The sequence below is a fragment of the Gadus chalcogrammus genome, chromosome 13 (assembly GCF_026213295.1).
Source record: "Gadus chalcogrammus isolate NIFS_2021 chromosome 13, NIFS_Gcha_1.0, whole genome shotgun sequence".
Lineage (NCBI taxonomy): Eukaryota > Metazoa > Chordata > Actinopteri > Gadiformes > Gadidae > Gadus > Gadus chalcogrammus.
Genome location: NC_079424.1, coordinates 24,030,225 through 24,046,806, shown reverse-complemented (window position 1 = coordinate 24,046,806; position 16,582 = coordinate 24,030,225). Strand labels below are relative to the sequence as shown.

The following is a 16,582-nucleotide window of genomic DNA, read 5'->3' as shown; positions in this document are numbered from 1 at the left end:
CATTAAAGGCAAGCAAAAGAATGCTATATGGAAGGAAATAAATGTTGCAGTGAATAGTGTTTCCAATGTTCATTGGGCTACAGAAGAGGTTTGTTAATTAAATTAATTAGGCTAAATAATCAATTGAATGTAAAATGTCTGTTATCCAGCTTAAAACGTTTCACATATATGCTATTGTTTGCATTGCGTTAAAGTTATTTTATTCAGAATAAGGTGAAGAAAAAATGGTCCGACATGAAGCTCAGCACCAAAAAACGTGTTGCGGCTGTGAAGCAGGCCAAGCAAGAAACGGGAGGAGGCCGGGTGGACCCTAGCCTTGAACTGACGGCATTTGAGGAGCGAGTGACTGGTCTCATCGGGTCTCCCTCCATTTCGGGCATAAGTGGCGGAGGAGACACCGATGCACTCCAGACCAGTCATGGAAGTGGTAAAAAGGCCTTTGCAATTATTTAAAAAATATATCTACAGCTTCCGTGTTACAAAGTAATGGCACAAATAATCTCATGATTGGCCTATACATCGCTCCACTGTTGCCCTTGTGCGCGTGTGAGCGCTGTTGAAGTTGCGCTCCTGATCCGTGTTCGGATGAGCCAGAGGAGTTATTAGGTAGGTCGTTCAGGGCATAGCCTTTGTCACCGAGATGAATCACATCAAACTTTTAGTGCGATGTCTTAGACGTTTTTCAAGAGAAAAAAAAGTGTGACTGCAGCGTAACTCACCGAGGAGATGACTCTGACCATGTAGTGCGCCCTGATGTAGACGATGCACAACGTTGCTATTTTGGAAAATAAAAGAATCGTGCGTGCCCCCAGGCCATCGGGCTACCATGTTCAGGATTGACATTCTGGCATCGCAAATAATCTGAACATTAACTGAATGGTAGCTTTTGCGGTTGATGTACGCGTAATCATTAATAGATGGTGGCTTCATACGCACATGGGTATACCAATCAACCGCACCACTCACATTTTGAAACCTAGCAATAGCATAAAAATCCCGTTTGATTCCAGTTTGCTGATCGTTATTACATGGGAATTTAATATAACGTTCGGAGAGGGACATTATAGCTGCCAAAACTGCTGGCATGGTTCGGCTAATACTTGGCTGGGAAATACCAGACCTGTCCCCGATCTCCCGCTGAAAGGTCCCAAAAACCCCAAGGTAGAACACACCTGCACTGGCACAGGTATTGCGTTTGATCGCCTAGTTTCTCGCCTTAACTGTGGCTCCAAAAGCATTCCATAGCTCCATCGGGAGCCATTCATCGCTCTCCATAAAAAACTTGGCGCGGTCTCGAAAAACTCTCTCTCTTCCGTGCGTTGAGGCCCTCTAACAGAGCCAGATCTGCCATCGCTGAGACTCGACCACCTATTTGGCAAAGCTCCTGTTTATATAGACAGCTGAATAAACATTTCACCTGTCACATTCTAATTATTTTCATAGCAATACTGTTTTTAATTAGGCCTGACTTGATTGTAATTGTTTGAACGGCTGGGCTAATTCCAATTTATTTAGTAATTAATACAGATGTGCAACATGGGCTACTTGTGCTCAGGGGCGGACTGGCCATCGGGAATACCGGGGACATCCCCGGTGGGCCGATGGCCCAAAATATACACCCACCGGCCTATCACTATTATGTACCGGCCCACGCCCATCATCGCAGAAACGTAACAATGGTTAACACAACGGCACAAGCGTGATTTTAGAGCTATACCTATTCAACCGCACTGACTGAGTTTTATACTGCTACTCGCAATCGGTCTTCACACTCATGGTGACAATTTTTTTCGATTTTTTTTTAAGTGTCTTCTAATATGTGTTTTACAGACTTCGGAAGTCCAAAGTAAGAAAAGATCTCCACCTTATTAATAAACACCTCTAAATTGGTTCTTACACAGCCGAAGTGTTCTCAGCTGTGCGGATTGGGTAGAGAATTTGGATTTGCATACACACACGCAACGCGGCACCCAGTTCTACGCATGCGCTCAACCCATGAGGCCCAGCTCTTCGTTGCCTCTTCCAAACTCTTGTTTTAGGTGTTATTAAATATCACTCACTCTAGCTTATATTATATTTTATTTATTTTGTGCCCTTTCCTTTTATTGTTTATTGATAGCACATTGAGTTGCATAAAAAAATAAAAAAAATAAAAAAACGGCACCAAAACGAAAAGGTGGAGCTGAAAAGCTAAGAGATAAAAAGAAAATATGTCTGGAGGAAGGTGCCTCAAAAAATTTAAAAATATCTAATTTCTTTGGAAAACCACCGACTGGTGACAGTGAAAAGGTAAGATGCGGCGTTGACCTTGCCAAATGTGAGCTTTCTATTCGCAGGTGAGGTAACGTTCCCTACAGCTAGCCTTGCATATATAGACCGTTATGATCTGGTAAAATAAGCAAGATGGTGTTGTTGTCAACATCTAGATTAGCTATTTTAACATGTTAGCCGTAGTCACTGGCTTACAATCGATGAGCAAGCTATCCATGGTGGTAGTTGTAAATAGGGAAATCTTATAATTTCTATTAACCTTTGACAAATAAGTTAACCAGCTAGTTTGTTATGCTAAAATCTAAAATTATAAATAATGTTTATATGTTATCTAGATTGTTAATATGTTATGACAGCATGCAACACTACTGATACCACTGATGTTCACACCCCATCGTATGTTCTGTTCTGTTCATTTCTAATATATTGTTCATACTAATTCTACCCTCTGATTCCAGTTTCTTTATTGTGTGGTCTTTCTCTGCTGACATTCATTCCTTAAGGCTTTGTAGTTATAATTGTATAACCATCTGATACTAGCCAAGAGTTAAGCATATTCATCTAGCAAACTATACCTACCTTGGAGTGTTACAATAGCCAATAATCATTTTATTCCATGTGTCCATCCAGGCAAATTGGAGGATCCAAATGTTATTAAAAAACAAACATACATATATGATGTAATTTCTTTGTAATCATCCAAAATAATGTTAAGTGTATGGGTATTTTTCCCAGAAGGCCACTGACTGTTCGATAAGTGCGATCCATTGAGTGGGCAACGCAGCGTGTACTTAGTGGGCCGCGCGCCGTGTATTGAGTGGGCCGGTCTGACAGAAACTCCCGGGCCACTTTTTTCCCCCAGTCCGCCCCTGCTTGTGCTGCAATATTCATCAGTGAAATACCCGTATGTTGCGCCAAAAAAACTTGCGTACACGAGCTCAGACCTGACGTGAGATTTCATCGCAGCCTGCGCTCACGTTCAAATTGATAAATGCCAAGCTCAACGTTGAAATGAGCGTACGTCCATTTTACGTTTTCTGTCGTACGCTCGTTTGATAAATGAGGGCCACTGCCACTACAACTGGCACCGCCTCGTTTCGAGTCTGAATTGTAGCGCCTTCAAAGCATAAAAACTTTAATGCACAACATTGCGCTTGGTTCGTAGTAGCCTATCTCATACTGTGACAGTCATTACCAGGGCTGGACTGGGAGAACAAAACGGCCCGGGCATTTTTTGGCTCAGACCGGCCCACATAATTAGCGGAGCACATCTGCCATTAAATTGACGTAACTTATGTCTTCTAAATGTACAAACGTTCTGGCCTAGTGGAAAAGGTGCACAATTTAACTAAAAAACTCTCTTTCAGGTACCAAAAAAAACACCAGGAAATGTGCAGTGACTTCACACTCAATTGTTTATTTAAAATGAATCTATAAATTTGTCATGATAGCTGGCAGAAAACCTGGACGTTGAGAGAAGAGAGCCCCTGGCAGCTGCCGATGAACTGGCCTTATCTGCTCTCTTCAGTCCAATCAGCTCCTTGGACAGAGAGAGAGGGGGGGGCACATACCCACTCTGATGTTAGGCACATACAAAATCAGATTTTTAACGCTTTTATGTCGTGGTAATGTGGATATGTTTACTCACTTGGTGCATAGCCTTGTCTGCGCTCTTCAGTTCCAATCAGCTCTTTGGCCATACACCCTACAGTCAATCAAACACTCATGAAACCTACAGATAGCCACACACACACACACACACAGAGGGGGGGGGGGGGGACATACCCACTCTGATGTTAGGCACATACAACATCAGATTTGTAACACTTTTATGTTGTGGTAATGTGTATATGTTTATATGTTTACTCACTTGGTGCATAGCCTTGTCTGTCTACACCGACTACAGTCCATCAAACACTCATGAAACCTACAGATAGACACACACACACACACACACATACAAAACAAAATAAAGCAGGACGTTGATCACAGTATGTCAGCCACTTCCCGCTTGTACCTTCTTTGTTTGTGAAGACCTTTCCTATTGGGTTTGGAGCATCTTGCTTTGGATGGTGGTTCAAAAAAGTTTGCAGTGTAGCACGGTCTGGACGGCAAAAGTAGTCAACATCTGCTTCAACAGTCTGGCTTGACTAGAAAAGAACAGAGGGATCAATTATTAATTACAAATAATACAATACTTAAACTAAATATCCAAATGTATATTTATTTGTAGTAACATTAATGCTTAAATGTTATATTTTATTTGGAAATATCCAAATAAGTTATACTGTATTCATCTCCATTAAGTCATTTTAATATCTTTAAATTACCCATATTAAGAACACTGTAGGATATCTCCAAAATATGCCAAGTTTTAAAAATGCAATTTTATAGACTACTCCCCATTTTGCTTTTTTGTTGCTCTCGCTTTTACTTTCCAACGAGTATTATTACAGCATTCCACCTGTGAACGGCGTGTGTGCTTGCTTATCTGTCAGGCATGATAGCGTGTAGCATGACTATTCATCTAGCATTTTCATTAGCATATTAGCATAGCCGTTTGTCACAACTATTACGCATCATTTTCATATCGCTGCGGCTGGCTAAATTCAAATCCATCATCTAAACGTATTATCCTTATGTTAATAGCTGCTTACCTGGTGCACCGGCAGCGGCTCACTCAGTCCATGACCCTCGGGTTCGGACTCATCATCTCCTCCTCCCTGTTCATCTTCCACCATCTGTGCTGTCTCCATGGGTGGATCGCTACAGCTAGCCCCCTCGCCCTGTCCACTGGTGCTGGTGGTGCTTGATTCACCTGAGGTGGAGGGGGCTCCCGAAGCACCTCCACTGAACATGTCAGTTATTTTAGCACATTTTCCGGCGTCTGCGGCTAGATTTTTGAGCCTTTTGGCCCTGAGCTTTTCAGCTCCACCTTTAAGTTTACGCTTTGGTTTGTCCATTGCCGTCTTCCACTCTCGCAAACTCGCGCATAGCTAAATACAGGGAAGAGGTGGGCCGTAATAATTGGTTCTGCCTCAGATGGCGCACTTGTGCACTTGACTTCAGCAGGCACCGTTTCAGTGCGTATGGCGGCGTATTGGTTAGGTTACCCACCGAATAGTGCCAAAGTGACATCTGAGACACAAATTTAGTACCCCCCCCCCCCCCCCCTCCCTCCCCACATGCATGGGCCGAGGGCCGTCAACATGACATCGTGGGCCGCCGGTCAGTTTTTTTTTTTTTTTTTTTTGAAAAAAAAAACAAAAAAACGGGGGAGGCCATCGGCCCTCGAGGGAACTCGGCCCACCGGGAAAATGCCCGGTATGCCAGATTGCCAGTCCAGCCCTGGTCATTACGTTCGTATTGATTTATCATCATTGTGGAAGCATCTAGGAAGTGAGGTCGTTCTGACATGTGGAAACACTTTATTCTGTTCAGCGGTACATGACCGATCCACCGCTGGAAATATCTGAGGAGCCACTGGTGAACTAGATCAATCACAAAATGTGTACCCTCATCTCTTCATACTGGCACAACAATGTTTATGTACAACGGCCTCATCTGTTCCTTCTGAACAAGTGTTCTCGTGGATGTTGTGGAGAAATTGCAAGCAAAAAAAGAAACATGCTCAGTCCAAAAAGTGTTGAAAAAATAATGAGTATTCCCTTTCCCACATACCCCCTGGTTACACAAGCACACCCAACTTCTGCCATATTTTCCCAGCACATTCTTATTTTCCCCAAGCACTCTCCCCAATAGCACAATACATAAATTCATTAATCTTAATTTGTAAAAAAATAATGATATCACAATCTTTGTATAAGTGTGTGTGTGTGTGTGTGTGTGTGTGTGTGTGTGTGTGTGTGTGTGTGTGTGTGTGTGTGTGTGTGTGTGTGTGTGTGTGTGTGATTTTGTGCGTGCGCACTCCATTTATATCATTATATCACCATTTATGTCTTAAAGCCTCCTGGCCACTATATAGCCAGGCTAATTTAGTTGCAGCCTTGGCACTTCAACAGGAGAGGTCACTGTTACTGAAGCTTCAAGTAATGAACCCATTTTCGAAACAATGTGCCTAAGTGGTTCAGTGCTTCACCGAAGCTTCATTTGCCCATCACTACAGTGATAACATGTACTAGCTGGGCAAAAAACCTCATAAGAAAGCCTCCGTCTGAGCTATTCTACATTTACAATATTTTCTAGAAACAATCAAATAAGAAAATACATTTCATGAACAATTATTATTATTTATTTATAAAAACAAAATGTCATTTCTTCCACATCATGTTTGCGGTCATAAATCCGAATCCAGTAGCCTACATTTTCTTAATTCCCATGGCTAGGGGTAGGGTTAAGTGGCTGGCAGCATTGCCCAGCGGGGACATGGACCTATAAAGAAAGAGCGGGGCGCATCAGGGCGGATCCGCACCCACGCTTCCGTCTTCGCTGTGGGCGGGGACTGTGTGGCTCTTTCAGCGAACCTTTGTCTCAATGATCTGTTGCTGAAAGTCTAAGTTCAGTCTAAGTGTCCTACGAAAGATCGCATGGACTGAAGAAGGAACACGTAAGTGTTTAAATAGGAATTGTATTTCAAGTAAAAATCGTTTTTTTGCGAATAGGCTTACTTAAAATATAGACATTGACACAGCGACAATATATGAACAACATAAACTGCATGGTTGTGGTAAAGTAGCAGAACAGTGTTTCGCAATTGTTTTGGATTCCGCTTCGTGACCATCATGTTTATTGTGAAACAGACCCAAGACAAATGTACATAGCCCCCCCCAGATAATGAGCATGTCCACTCCTTCAACAGAGACACTCAGACATGAAGGTAAAATAAAGTCAAATAAACTGTTGTTTCAGGATTTCCTCACCTACCTCAACGATGTTTGCCACCGCTACAAAAAACTTTGTAGAGGAGGTGGATAAGGATGGCGTCCTTATTCCAGTGTCCAGTTTAAATGACTCCATTAAAATATTGTCATTGGTTATCAAGCGGAGGCGATACTGGTTCTGGCAGAAACCCAAATATCTTGCCACAGATTTTTGTTTCAATGACATCTTAAAGGGCCAGCCGATACTGCCAGGTAAACCTTATTCCACCATGTTCTCATTTGAAGTTTACATGTTTTGTTGTTGTTTTGCATGTAACATCATGTTTGGATGTATACTGTGCAATTTCCACAGTTCTCACAGAGACAGACTTTATCAAGTATAATGGAAGATTCAGTGACAACATGCAGGGTAATATAGAGGCTAATCTACACCCTGAAGCGGTGAATCTGAGCGTGGAGGGGAAAGATTCCTCAAAGCTCCGGTCGGCCTTTGGCAGTTTAAAGAAAGAAGAGCTCGATTTGCAGAAACTACTTCGAGATTCCAAAGACAGGTTAGAAGATGTCTCATAACCAACTTTTATTCTTTACCTATAATTATTGACAGGGATGTTTATTATGGAAGACCTCATAACTTAATGCAAAACAAAAAAATAATTGTCGAATCTATTCCGAATAAATCTTTATTTGCTCATCTTCTTCTGGTTAGGGTCCTGGACATGTCTCACAGTCTAATACAGCAGACTAAAGAGAAACGCAGGGAGGTGTTTGGGGTGGTGAAGGAGAGGATTGAGACGACCCAGCCCTCCTCAGTCATTGAGGAGGTCCAACAGACTGGAGCTCTAGGAGGACTGCTGAGCCTCTGTGGGCCCAAGGCCCTTAAGGTACTTAGGAATATGTAAGAGGCAAACGCAATGGCCGTATTCATTTGCAAAAGTCAATATTATGGCACTTTTGCTATTTGGCATTTGGTTTTAATAATTGGATTGCAAAAATATCTCATAAACAAATAATTATTATATTCTTCAGTATTTACAGCCCTGAAATCTTTCGGCATATTGAAAGACAAAAAAGTTAACTTTTCATTTGATATCTAGGTGTCCTTTAAAGAGAACGCCAACTTAGCTAAAGACAGCAATGTGACCATGGAGCTACCCCCACATACAACCATCGCTTATGGGCTCAGTGAACTGGAAGTGAAGCCCAATGGACACTATGGTGAGCGACTCTGTTCCTTACATTAATACAGTCAGAGCACACTCCAAATTGCTCCATATTTTTATGTTGTATTTTAAAAGAGACTGCTATGATATTTCTGCTCCCCCCCAGAGCTGTGTCTCATGTCGGGCACTCATGGGGGATTTGAGGTGGATGGATCTTCAGAGGAACAATTGGTTGGTGCCATTGATGGACACAAGAATACAGCTAACAGTAACTGGCTCAAAGAAGGTAGGGAGAACAGCTGGGCTGTCTTTCTAGCCCCATTCCTCTCCAGCTCAGTCCTTTCTGCTCCATTCACATACTATATGTGTGTAGGCTATAACGCTGGCTGCTGCCTGCATTGACCTGTTGCAAAATATTTAAAATATGATGTTTACATGTAGTTAAGTCAGAACCGTTGTCCTTGCTGCCTTATGATCACATGAATGTGTACTTTGATCTGTACTGTGTACCAGCTATCTGGGCTATTACATCCTACTTTATTGCTGATTCACGTGTTGCCACAATATAATTATTGGTGTTCATAAATGTGCATCCTCATTCGTTCAAAGCACAAACATTTAGTAATTTAAAGTAGCTGTTTATAAGGCCTCAGAAAACAACTTGTTGAGAAGGAAAGTGGTAGCAAGACTAGGCCATGTAACTGATTTGAAATCAAGGTTTATAACATAAGCTTCAGGGTTTTTTCCCACTGTTTTTTTAATTCAAGATGGAGTGAGTTCGACGCATTTTCTGTGTACATGATTCCTTTGAGGTTGTGCTTTCTATTGATGTTGATCGGCAGAACTGGACAAGTTGGGCAGTCACTTCCAACTGCTGTCAGGTCTCAAGGCCTCTACCAGATCCTCACTGTTCCAGTACTTCTGCTCAGTCCTGAAGGAGAGAGAGGCCGTCAGTCTACTGGAGAGTGTGGTAAGATCTCCGAAGTTCCCCCAACACTAATCATTTATATTTTTCATTTAAATAATTTCCTAATAATCTATTTTCGATGTCTGTATTTGTGCTCTCATTGTCTCTTAGCTCAACCAGATGCGACATGGTGAGCGGCCCCCTCTGGACAGTGGTCAGGCCGATTCTCAGACACAGACTGTCCAGGCCTTACTTGAGGTCTTGGTGCTATCTGGTGAGGAGAAGAGTGTGGAGACAGAGGACTTCAGCTGCACTCTGCTTGCTCTGCACCTCGTTATCAGCGCCTTAGATGGTAAATCAAGTTTATTTATGATGAATAAAGTTTAATCTAATCTAATGTCAGTGAAAACTGCTGCAGTATCTCTTAACTCACAGGACGAGAATGTTCCCGCTAACTCCCTCTGCTTTATGTGAGACTAACCGCCGGCTCCGCCACTTTAATGAAAGATGAGCGAGAGCCATTTTCAAATTAATTATGTCTCTAAACAGTGTATCCAAAGCGTAATGTGGCCAAACGACTGCAGACATTGTACTTTCATGTCAAAATAGTTCCTAAAGGACAAAAGCTTTCTTGAACCCTAGATTTGGATAACAGCACTGTCCACTGGAGCGGGACCCCGGCCTGATCTCCTTAATGGAAACAGACTTCACAAAGAGTTGATGTGTTGCGCCAAAACACGTTCTTGCATATGAAGCCTTTATTAATCTATGAAAAATTATAGATAATTAATCTATCTAAATGTATTCCTTGAATTAAATGTTGTATTGCTAATTGATGGACCCAAGTGGGAGTGTATACAAATGAAACGGCAGGGGACCAAGCCTTGACCCCTGAGGTAATATGTATGGAATGGAATAGGAACATTGAAAGATCTTCCATTGAGATAACGAGAACGCCAGTTAAAGCTGCAATGCATAAAGCCCCTCCCACGCTGGGACTCTTAAGTGCTTCATCTTCACTATGTACCAGCTGAGGTTACTGTGTCCCTGTCAGTATTCTCACACTTGGTGGTGGGCCACTGTTGCAGAAATGAGCGATGACTGCCGTGCTGTCCTGGGGTCCTGCTGTACCCCCCAAGTGTTGAAGTCCCTGGACCTGCTGGTATGTATTCCATCAACATTGTATAATACAATATATCGTTCTGCCATTTTGTGGACATTCTTATCCAAAGCATTTCTAAAATACCATGAGCGCATACATTATTCACATGGTGGGCCATGGTGGCAACCCATACAGTGTTAATAAAGCTCTACCAGTTGAGCCCCTGACCCGTACAGTGTTAATAAAGCTCTACAAGTTGAACCCCTGTTCATAACATACAGTGTTAATAAGGCTCTACCAGTTGAACCCCTGACCAGTACAGTGTTAATAAAGCTCTACCAGTTGAGCCCCTGTTAATAAAGTACAGTGTTAAAGGTGCCATGACATGCTATTTTATGGATGCTTTAATATAGGTATTAGTGGGCCACTAACTCAGTATTCAAAGACGTGATGCAGAATTACAGCCACTCCGAGCCAGTCGCACATTCAGCTTCCCCCAAATGCGCTGTTTTGGTGTCTGTAGTTATAATCCAAATGAGGAGGAGCGAGGCGGGTCAAGGAGGAGGGTGGGGGTGTGGCCCTGAGCAGCTTGCAGCCATGGTACCATGCGCTCTGTTTACAGTGGATGTGTCGCAATGGCGAGGCGCACACAGCCTTTAGCCGTGTTCTGTAAATATTCTAGAACACACGGGAGTCCTGGAGCTCTATATCTAAATAATATCATATAGCCTACATAGATATCTATATCGTATAATATATATTATCACGGCCAAAAGCTGTGTGAGCCGATATTATGAATCTCAAACGACCGCGTTGGGTTCTCCGACGTTCCTGGTTCTTCCACTTCCACATCAATGTGAAGTAGACTGAACCGCGACAAGGAGGAGAAAGGGATCGTTGCCGGGCAGCGCTTAGGCACCTCCGCCTCCTGCAGCGCCGAGGCGGTGGTCCCTCGGCAGCGGGAAGCGGGGCTCAAGAGGGAGACATTCGCCGCCAACAATCCCTTTCTCCTCCATGTCGTGGTTCATGTTCTTTAGGGAGTCAAAGCCAAAATTCCTTTGCCCTAATTCATTCTCAACCATGGCTGAGATAACCCCCACTACGAGTCTCGTTGTAGAAATACCAGAGACGAGAGTCTGACGTGTTATGCGCCATAACACCAAAAGCAGAACGGTTATCCAAATAACAAGGAAGTGTACAACACTTGCGTTACAGTCCTGGAGCTCTATATCTAAATAATATCATCTAATACATAGATATCTATATCATATAATACATATTATCACAGCCAAAAGCTGTGTGCGCCTCCAGACGATATTATGAATCACAAACAACTTCGTCGGGTTCTGCGACGTCTCTGGTTCTTCTACTTTCACATCAATCTGAAGTAGACTGAACCGCACGCTGCCTGCTGCCGACTGCCGGGCGGTGGTGCTTCGCGGCGCTGGTGCCTCGCGGCATGTCGCAGTTCATATACTTCACGGAGTCAAAGCCGAAGTTCCTTTCCCCCAATTCCTTCTCAACTATGGCTGAGATAACCCCCACTACAGTCTTGTTGTGGAAATACAAGAGACGTCAAAGAACCGACAAGAAACACTTGCGTTACAGTGTATTCACTCACACACACACATGTGGCGCTCGCACGGTCGTGTCTCATTGGCGGGCCAAGTCTCGGGCCAGGCAGAGTAAGGGGAGGAGCTTACTGCAGTGTGACGACATAGGAAACCACATTCCAAATCAGCGCGCTTGAGCCGTTTTTTTCAAAGGCGAGCAGAACACCTAGTTCTCGCTTTACACCGAACGCAAGTTTTAGCCACTTGGGGACCATAGGCAGGCTAGGGGAACTCGTATTTATGTTAGAAAACCTCATAAAGTGAGATTTTCATGCCATGGCACCTTTAATAAAGCTCTACCAGTTGAGCCCCTGTTGATAAAGTACAGTGTTAATAAAGCTCTACCAGTTGAACCCCTGTTGATAAAGTACACTGTTAATAAGTCTCTACCAGTTGAACCCCTGACCCGTACAGTTTTAATAAAGCTCTACCAGTTGATAAAGTACAGTGTACCAATTAAACTAGACGGGACCATTGATTGCAGCAAAGCTTGTCTTAAACCATTTCAGAGTACATTTCAAATCTCAGACGATTCCTTTCCACTCACGCGTTTCAGGTGCAGTGTGTCACCGAGGCTGGTGAGATGTCTCTGAGCAGTGGGGACCTGGCTCCCCTCACTGGGGACACCTACCAGAGAACAGAGCTGCTGTTTGCCTCCTGCGGGGTGTCGCTGAAGAGGGATGGAGAGCTGCTGCGGACAGAGGTCAGCCGCCAGCAGACAGACCCTACTCTTATACTGTGTATTGTTGTGAAAGGCCTCGCTGCAATATCTCACAGTGTTCAATGCCACTTGTAATCATTTTAGTTACATGTATTTTGTTGATTTTTACAATGGTGGATGTCAATGTTTTCTATGCAAAACATGTTGCCCTGTTCAATCTCATTGAAATGTTTAATCATTGTACAGCCCTAACAGCCCTAAATCTGGCTAAGAACGATGTTGTTTGGTCTCACCTGGCCCACATTATGCAACGTCAACTAATTTAAAAAAGCCAAGAATCAAGAGGGGAGATTTTTTAATAAAATTTGTTGCCGCCTCTGACTTGTGTGGACTTAGGGAAACATCGACCTACCGATAAGGCACATACTTGAAAAAAAATATTTTTTAATAATCTCCCGGTGCGCTAACTAGGTTGTTGATGTTTTTTTTAATGTGTTGGGACTCTAATCATGCTAGTGCAGAGATTTGGTTCTATTTTGAACAATATTAGTGGTTAGAAAATGCAGATTTGGAAGCGTTCACTCTGCCCCTAGCCAATAACATGGAAGCAATTTGGGCAGTTACATTGCTCAGAACAACTTTGGGCAAGCTCTATATTCGATTATCAACGTTAAGTTATTTCATGGGTTAAATGGTGAAAAAGACCCTGGGTTAAATTTTCGCCGGAATTACACTTTTGAAGAAAAGTGAAACAGACTGCTCACCCTCACACTGGTCTGCCATTGGACTTTCACTAAACAAGTTGTGAAATTAGTTAACTAGTTAGGTCGAATTCACACCCCCAGTGGCTACCAGTCTTCAGCACCGTTAATCCTGCTGGCATCGACATTCTGCTCAATATTAATGCACCAATTTGTACCTATTCTGCATCAATTTATCAATTGGTTCAAGCTAATGTCGCAGCCAATTCCACCACCAATCATTTGTTCATACACAAAAGAAACTGCAGAGATTGGTTTCTTTGAGATTTTCTTGATTTAGAAACAAACTAAACACAAACCCTGAACCCCTAACAGGGGAACCACTGCAGTGAACCCCTAACAGGGGGCCCACTGCAGTGTTAAAGCAGGGAGACATCCTTGAGGCTCAGCTGCAGTCGACCACTCCTGTCGACCATCTCAGGATGTAGCTCATGGTATTACTGCGTCTGAGTCAGGCCTCTCAGTTCCCCTCAAGGGCGATGAGCACGGTACAAACAGATAATAACTAAGGTCTTAGTTATTATCTGAGTGCACCCTAAGGGTGCACTCACACGAGGCCATCTAGCCGTGGCCGTTGGCCGTTTTCACACCTTGCTCAAATTGCCCCATTGTTCTCTGGCCTGCACTCACACTAGGCCATCTGGCAACAAGAGTGACGCGCCGTTGCTATGGATTACGTCAATTCTCGTGCACGAGTTTAGAAGCGGTCAGTTCGGTGATTGGTTGTTCAGACGAGCCCACTAAATCACCGAAAAACAAGGAAATAGCCTATGCTAGAAATGAATTCCTATTAAGTAGTTATAGTGCAGTTAGCAGAATACACGCATGATGACAATTTTGTGCAGACCACGATAATGAAGTTGTAGCCAGCACGTTCAAGAGAGATACGTTAAATTGAAAATAAAATAAATGTTATGAACTACACAAGTGTTGACTGATTTGTGCCAAGGTGTTTACCTAAAATGTGTTTTCAAAGTGATCCCTAAATGCCAGTCCACTCGGTTCCACACGGCCAAATTCATTGTCATGTTGATCGCCATCATCATAATCATCATCGTCTGGCTAAGGAATGTTCCTCTACTTGCAGGGGTTGTGTAGAATGGCACATACAGTGATTACTGTGCTTGCCCTCTCTGGGGTGAGGCGTATTTCGCCGTGGAGGACATGAAACCGACGTTTCATCTGCCCAATTCCTCTCTCCACAACATTTCGTGTATGTTTGTGTGCTCTAGCATATATGGAGGAAATCAGTAAACAAAAATAAATATGGATTCAACAAATAAAAGGCGTCAATTAAAGAGCCAATACGATATGTTTTACGCATAGGACTAAGCGTAATCTGCGTAATCACTTACATGTTTTACTTTAACTGTGCTCCCGGTTGTGGATTGAGGTAGGGTGTCTAGAGCCACGTCTTGCATGGATAGTCACTGTCACCCAGCAAGTGACACCCAATTGGTACATCTCAAAAAGCTGCCTCAGACCACTCACCATTAAAATGCGGGAATCATGGGTAGCTGAAGCTCCAGGCCACTTTGCATCAACATCCAGTAGGCTATGTTAAAATTTGCATCAAAAACAACCTGCGTGTTGATGGAATGCACTTTCTTCCTATTGACGAACACGTCCTCGTCTTTTGATGGCGCAATTATTTTTATGTGTGTCCCGTCAATAGCATACCGACCACACCGGGCATACCTGCAATTGCCATGAAGTTGGCTTTGATCCTGTGTAATTGTTGAATGTCCAAAGGAAAGTTTATGCCACGGCTGACTGATGGTTGCGATATTTTTAAATCGTCGGCATTGCAAAGTTGCATTTCCCCTGTTGCTAAATAACGTAGTGTGGCCAAACATTTTATTTCGGGACTAATCTGATTTTTCCTGTTAGTAGGGGATGTTAATGCATCTAACTCCACAACAAGTTGAATAATCTAACATTTCGTCTCGCAGGCATTTTACGATTCTTTGTGAATAGGTCTTACTGAGTTAGGAGTCCTCTTGAGGACTTTTAAGCTCTCCTAGACTTAGGTGCTACCTTTAGGCCTAAAATACTTTGTGAATTGCTCTTAGTGAAAAAAGTTAGGAGTCCTAAATGTAAGTGTGACCCGCCCATTATTTTTAAGAGTTACTCCTAAATTCGCCAGTTAGGACCTACTTTTAGCTCTAAGATCCTTTGTGAATACGGCCCCTGGTAGCTGTATGGTTATCTGTGCAGAACTGGTTCCTAATTCAAACTATATATTTATGGGTTATTTATTATTTCACTCAGCAGCAGAGCGTGCCACCTATAGTCAAAATACTATAGGTCAGTAGCCTCGACCAAGGCTGATTTAAAGACAACTATTTGAAAAAACCCAGTGCCTCCTTGACCTGGGGCCTTGTTCAAACATGTATTTTAACAGCTTAAGGACAACAAGATACATAATAATAATAATAATAATACATTTAATTTAGAGGCGCCTTTCAAAACACCCAAGGTCACCTTACAGAGCATATAGTCATCATACATATTTAAAAAACAAGACATTGTGGAAAAATAAATAAATAAATAAATAAATAAATAAATAATAAATAATAAACATAAGCAATAAGAAATAAATAAAACAAAAACAAGACAAAAAAAACAATCAAAACAGTGATCAGTTAGACGTTGTGTGCGAGTTTGAACAGGTGAGTTTGAGTTGTGACTTGAAGGTTGTAATGGTGTCTGACTGTTTTATGTGTGGGGGGAGGGAGTTCCAGAGCCTGGGTGCTGAACAGCTGAATGACCGGGCACCCATTGAAGTGAGTCGTGATGTGGGGATACATAGTAGTCCAGCAGAGGTTGAGCGGAGGGAGCGGGAGGGAGTGTATTCTTGGAGGAGGTCGCAGAGATAACTGGGGGCTAGGTTGTGGAGAGCTTTATAGGTGAGGAGTAGGGTTTTGTATTGGATGCGGTAGTGTACTGGGAGCCAGTGAAGTTGAATGAGGACAGGGGTGATGTGGTCAGATGATTTGGTGCGGGTGATGATCCGGGCGGCTGAGTTCTGAATGATCTGCAGTCTGTTGATGAGTTTGGTGGGGAGTCCGGTGAGGAGGGCGTTGCAGTAGTCTATGCGTGATGTGACAAATGAGTGAACTAGGATTTCAGTGCTGGATTGGGTCAGTGAGGGGCGGAGTCTGGCGATGTTGCGGAGGTGGAAGAATGCAGTCCGGGTGATGTTGTGAATATGGGGTGCGAATGAGAGGGTGTTGTCCAGGATGACGCCGAGGCTCTTGACTTTG

General features: G+C 43.1%; 1 protein-coding gene across 1 annotated transcript; it reads left to right on the top strand.

Moving 5' to 3' along the window:
* The first annotated feature begins 6,698 nt into the window (after positions 1–6,698).
* Positions 6,699–15,493, top strand: LOC130402193 (gasdermin-E-like). The gene is made up of 10 exons (XM_056606327.1): positions 6,699–6,838; positions 7,141–7,364; positions 7,465–7,663; positions 7,819–7,993; positions 8,207–8,327; positions 8,439–8,558; positions 9,115–9,242; positions 9,351–9,531; positions 10,268–10,341; positions 12,451–15,493. Exons 2-10 carry the CDS (start codon positions 7,163–7,165, stop codon positions 12,688–12,690), a joined length of 1,440 nt encoding a protein of 479 aa, XP_056462302.1. The 5' UTR covers positions 6,699–6,838; positions 7,141–7,162; the 3' UTR covers positions 12,691–15,493.
* The last annotated feature ends 1,089 nt before the right edge of the window (positions 15,494–16,582 follow it).

Excerpts from the sequence above, each read along its gene's own strand:
- LOC130402193 (XM_056606327.1), top strand. The coding sequence starts at position 7,163 with ATGTTTGCCACCGCTACAAAAAACTTTGTAGAGGAGGTGGATAAGGAT. Across the intron at positions 8,328-8,438 it reads GAAGCCCAATGGACACTATG|AGCTGTGTCTCATGTCGGGC; the intron begins GTGAGCGACTCT and ends GCTCCCCCCCAG. Across the intron at positions 8,559-9,114 it reads CAGTAACTGGCTCAAAGAAG|AACTGGACAAGTTGGGCAGT; the intron begins GTAGGGAGAACA and ends GTTGATCGGCAG.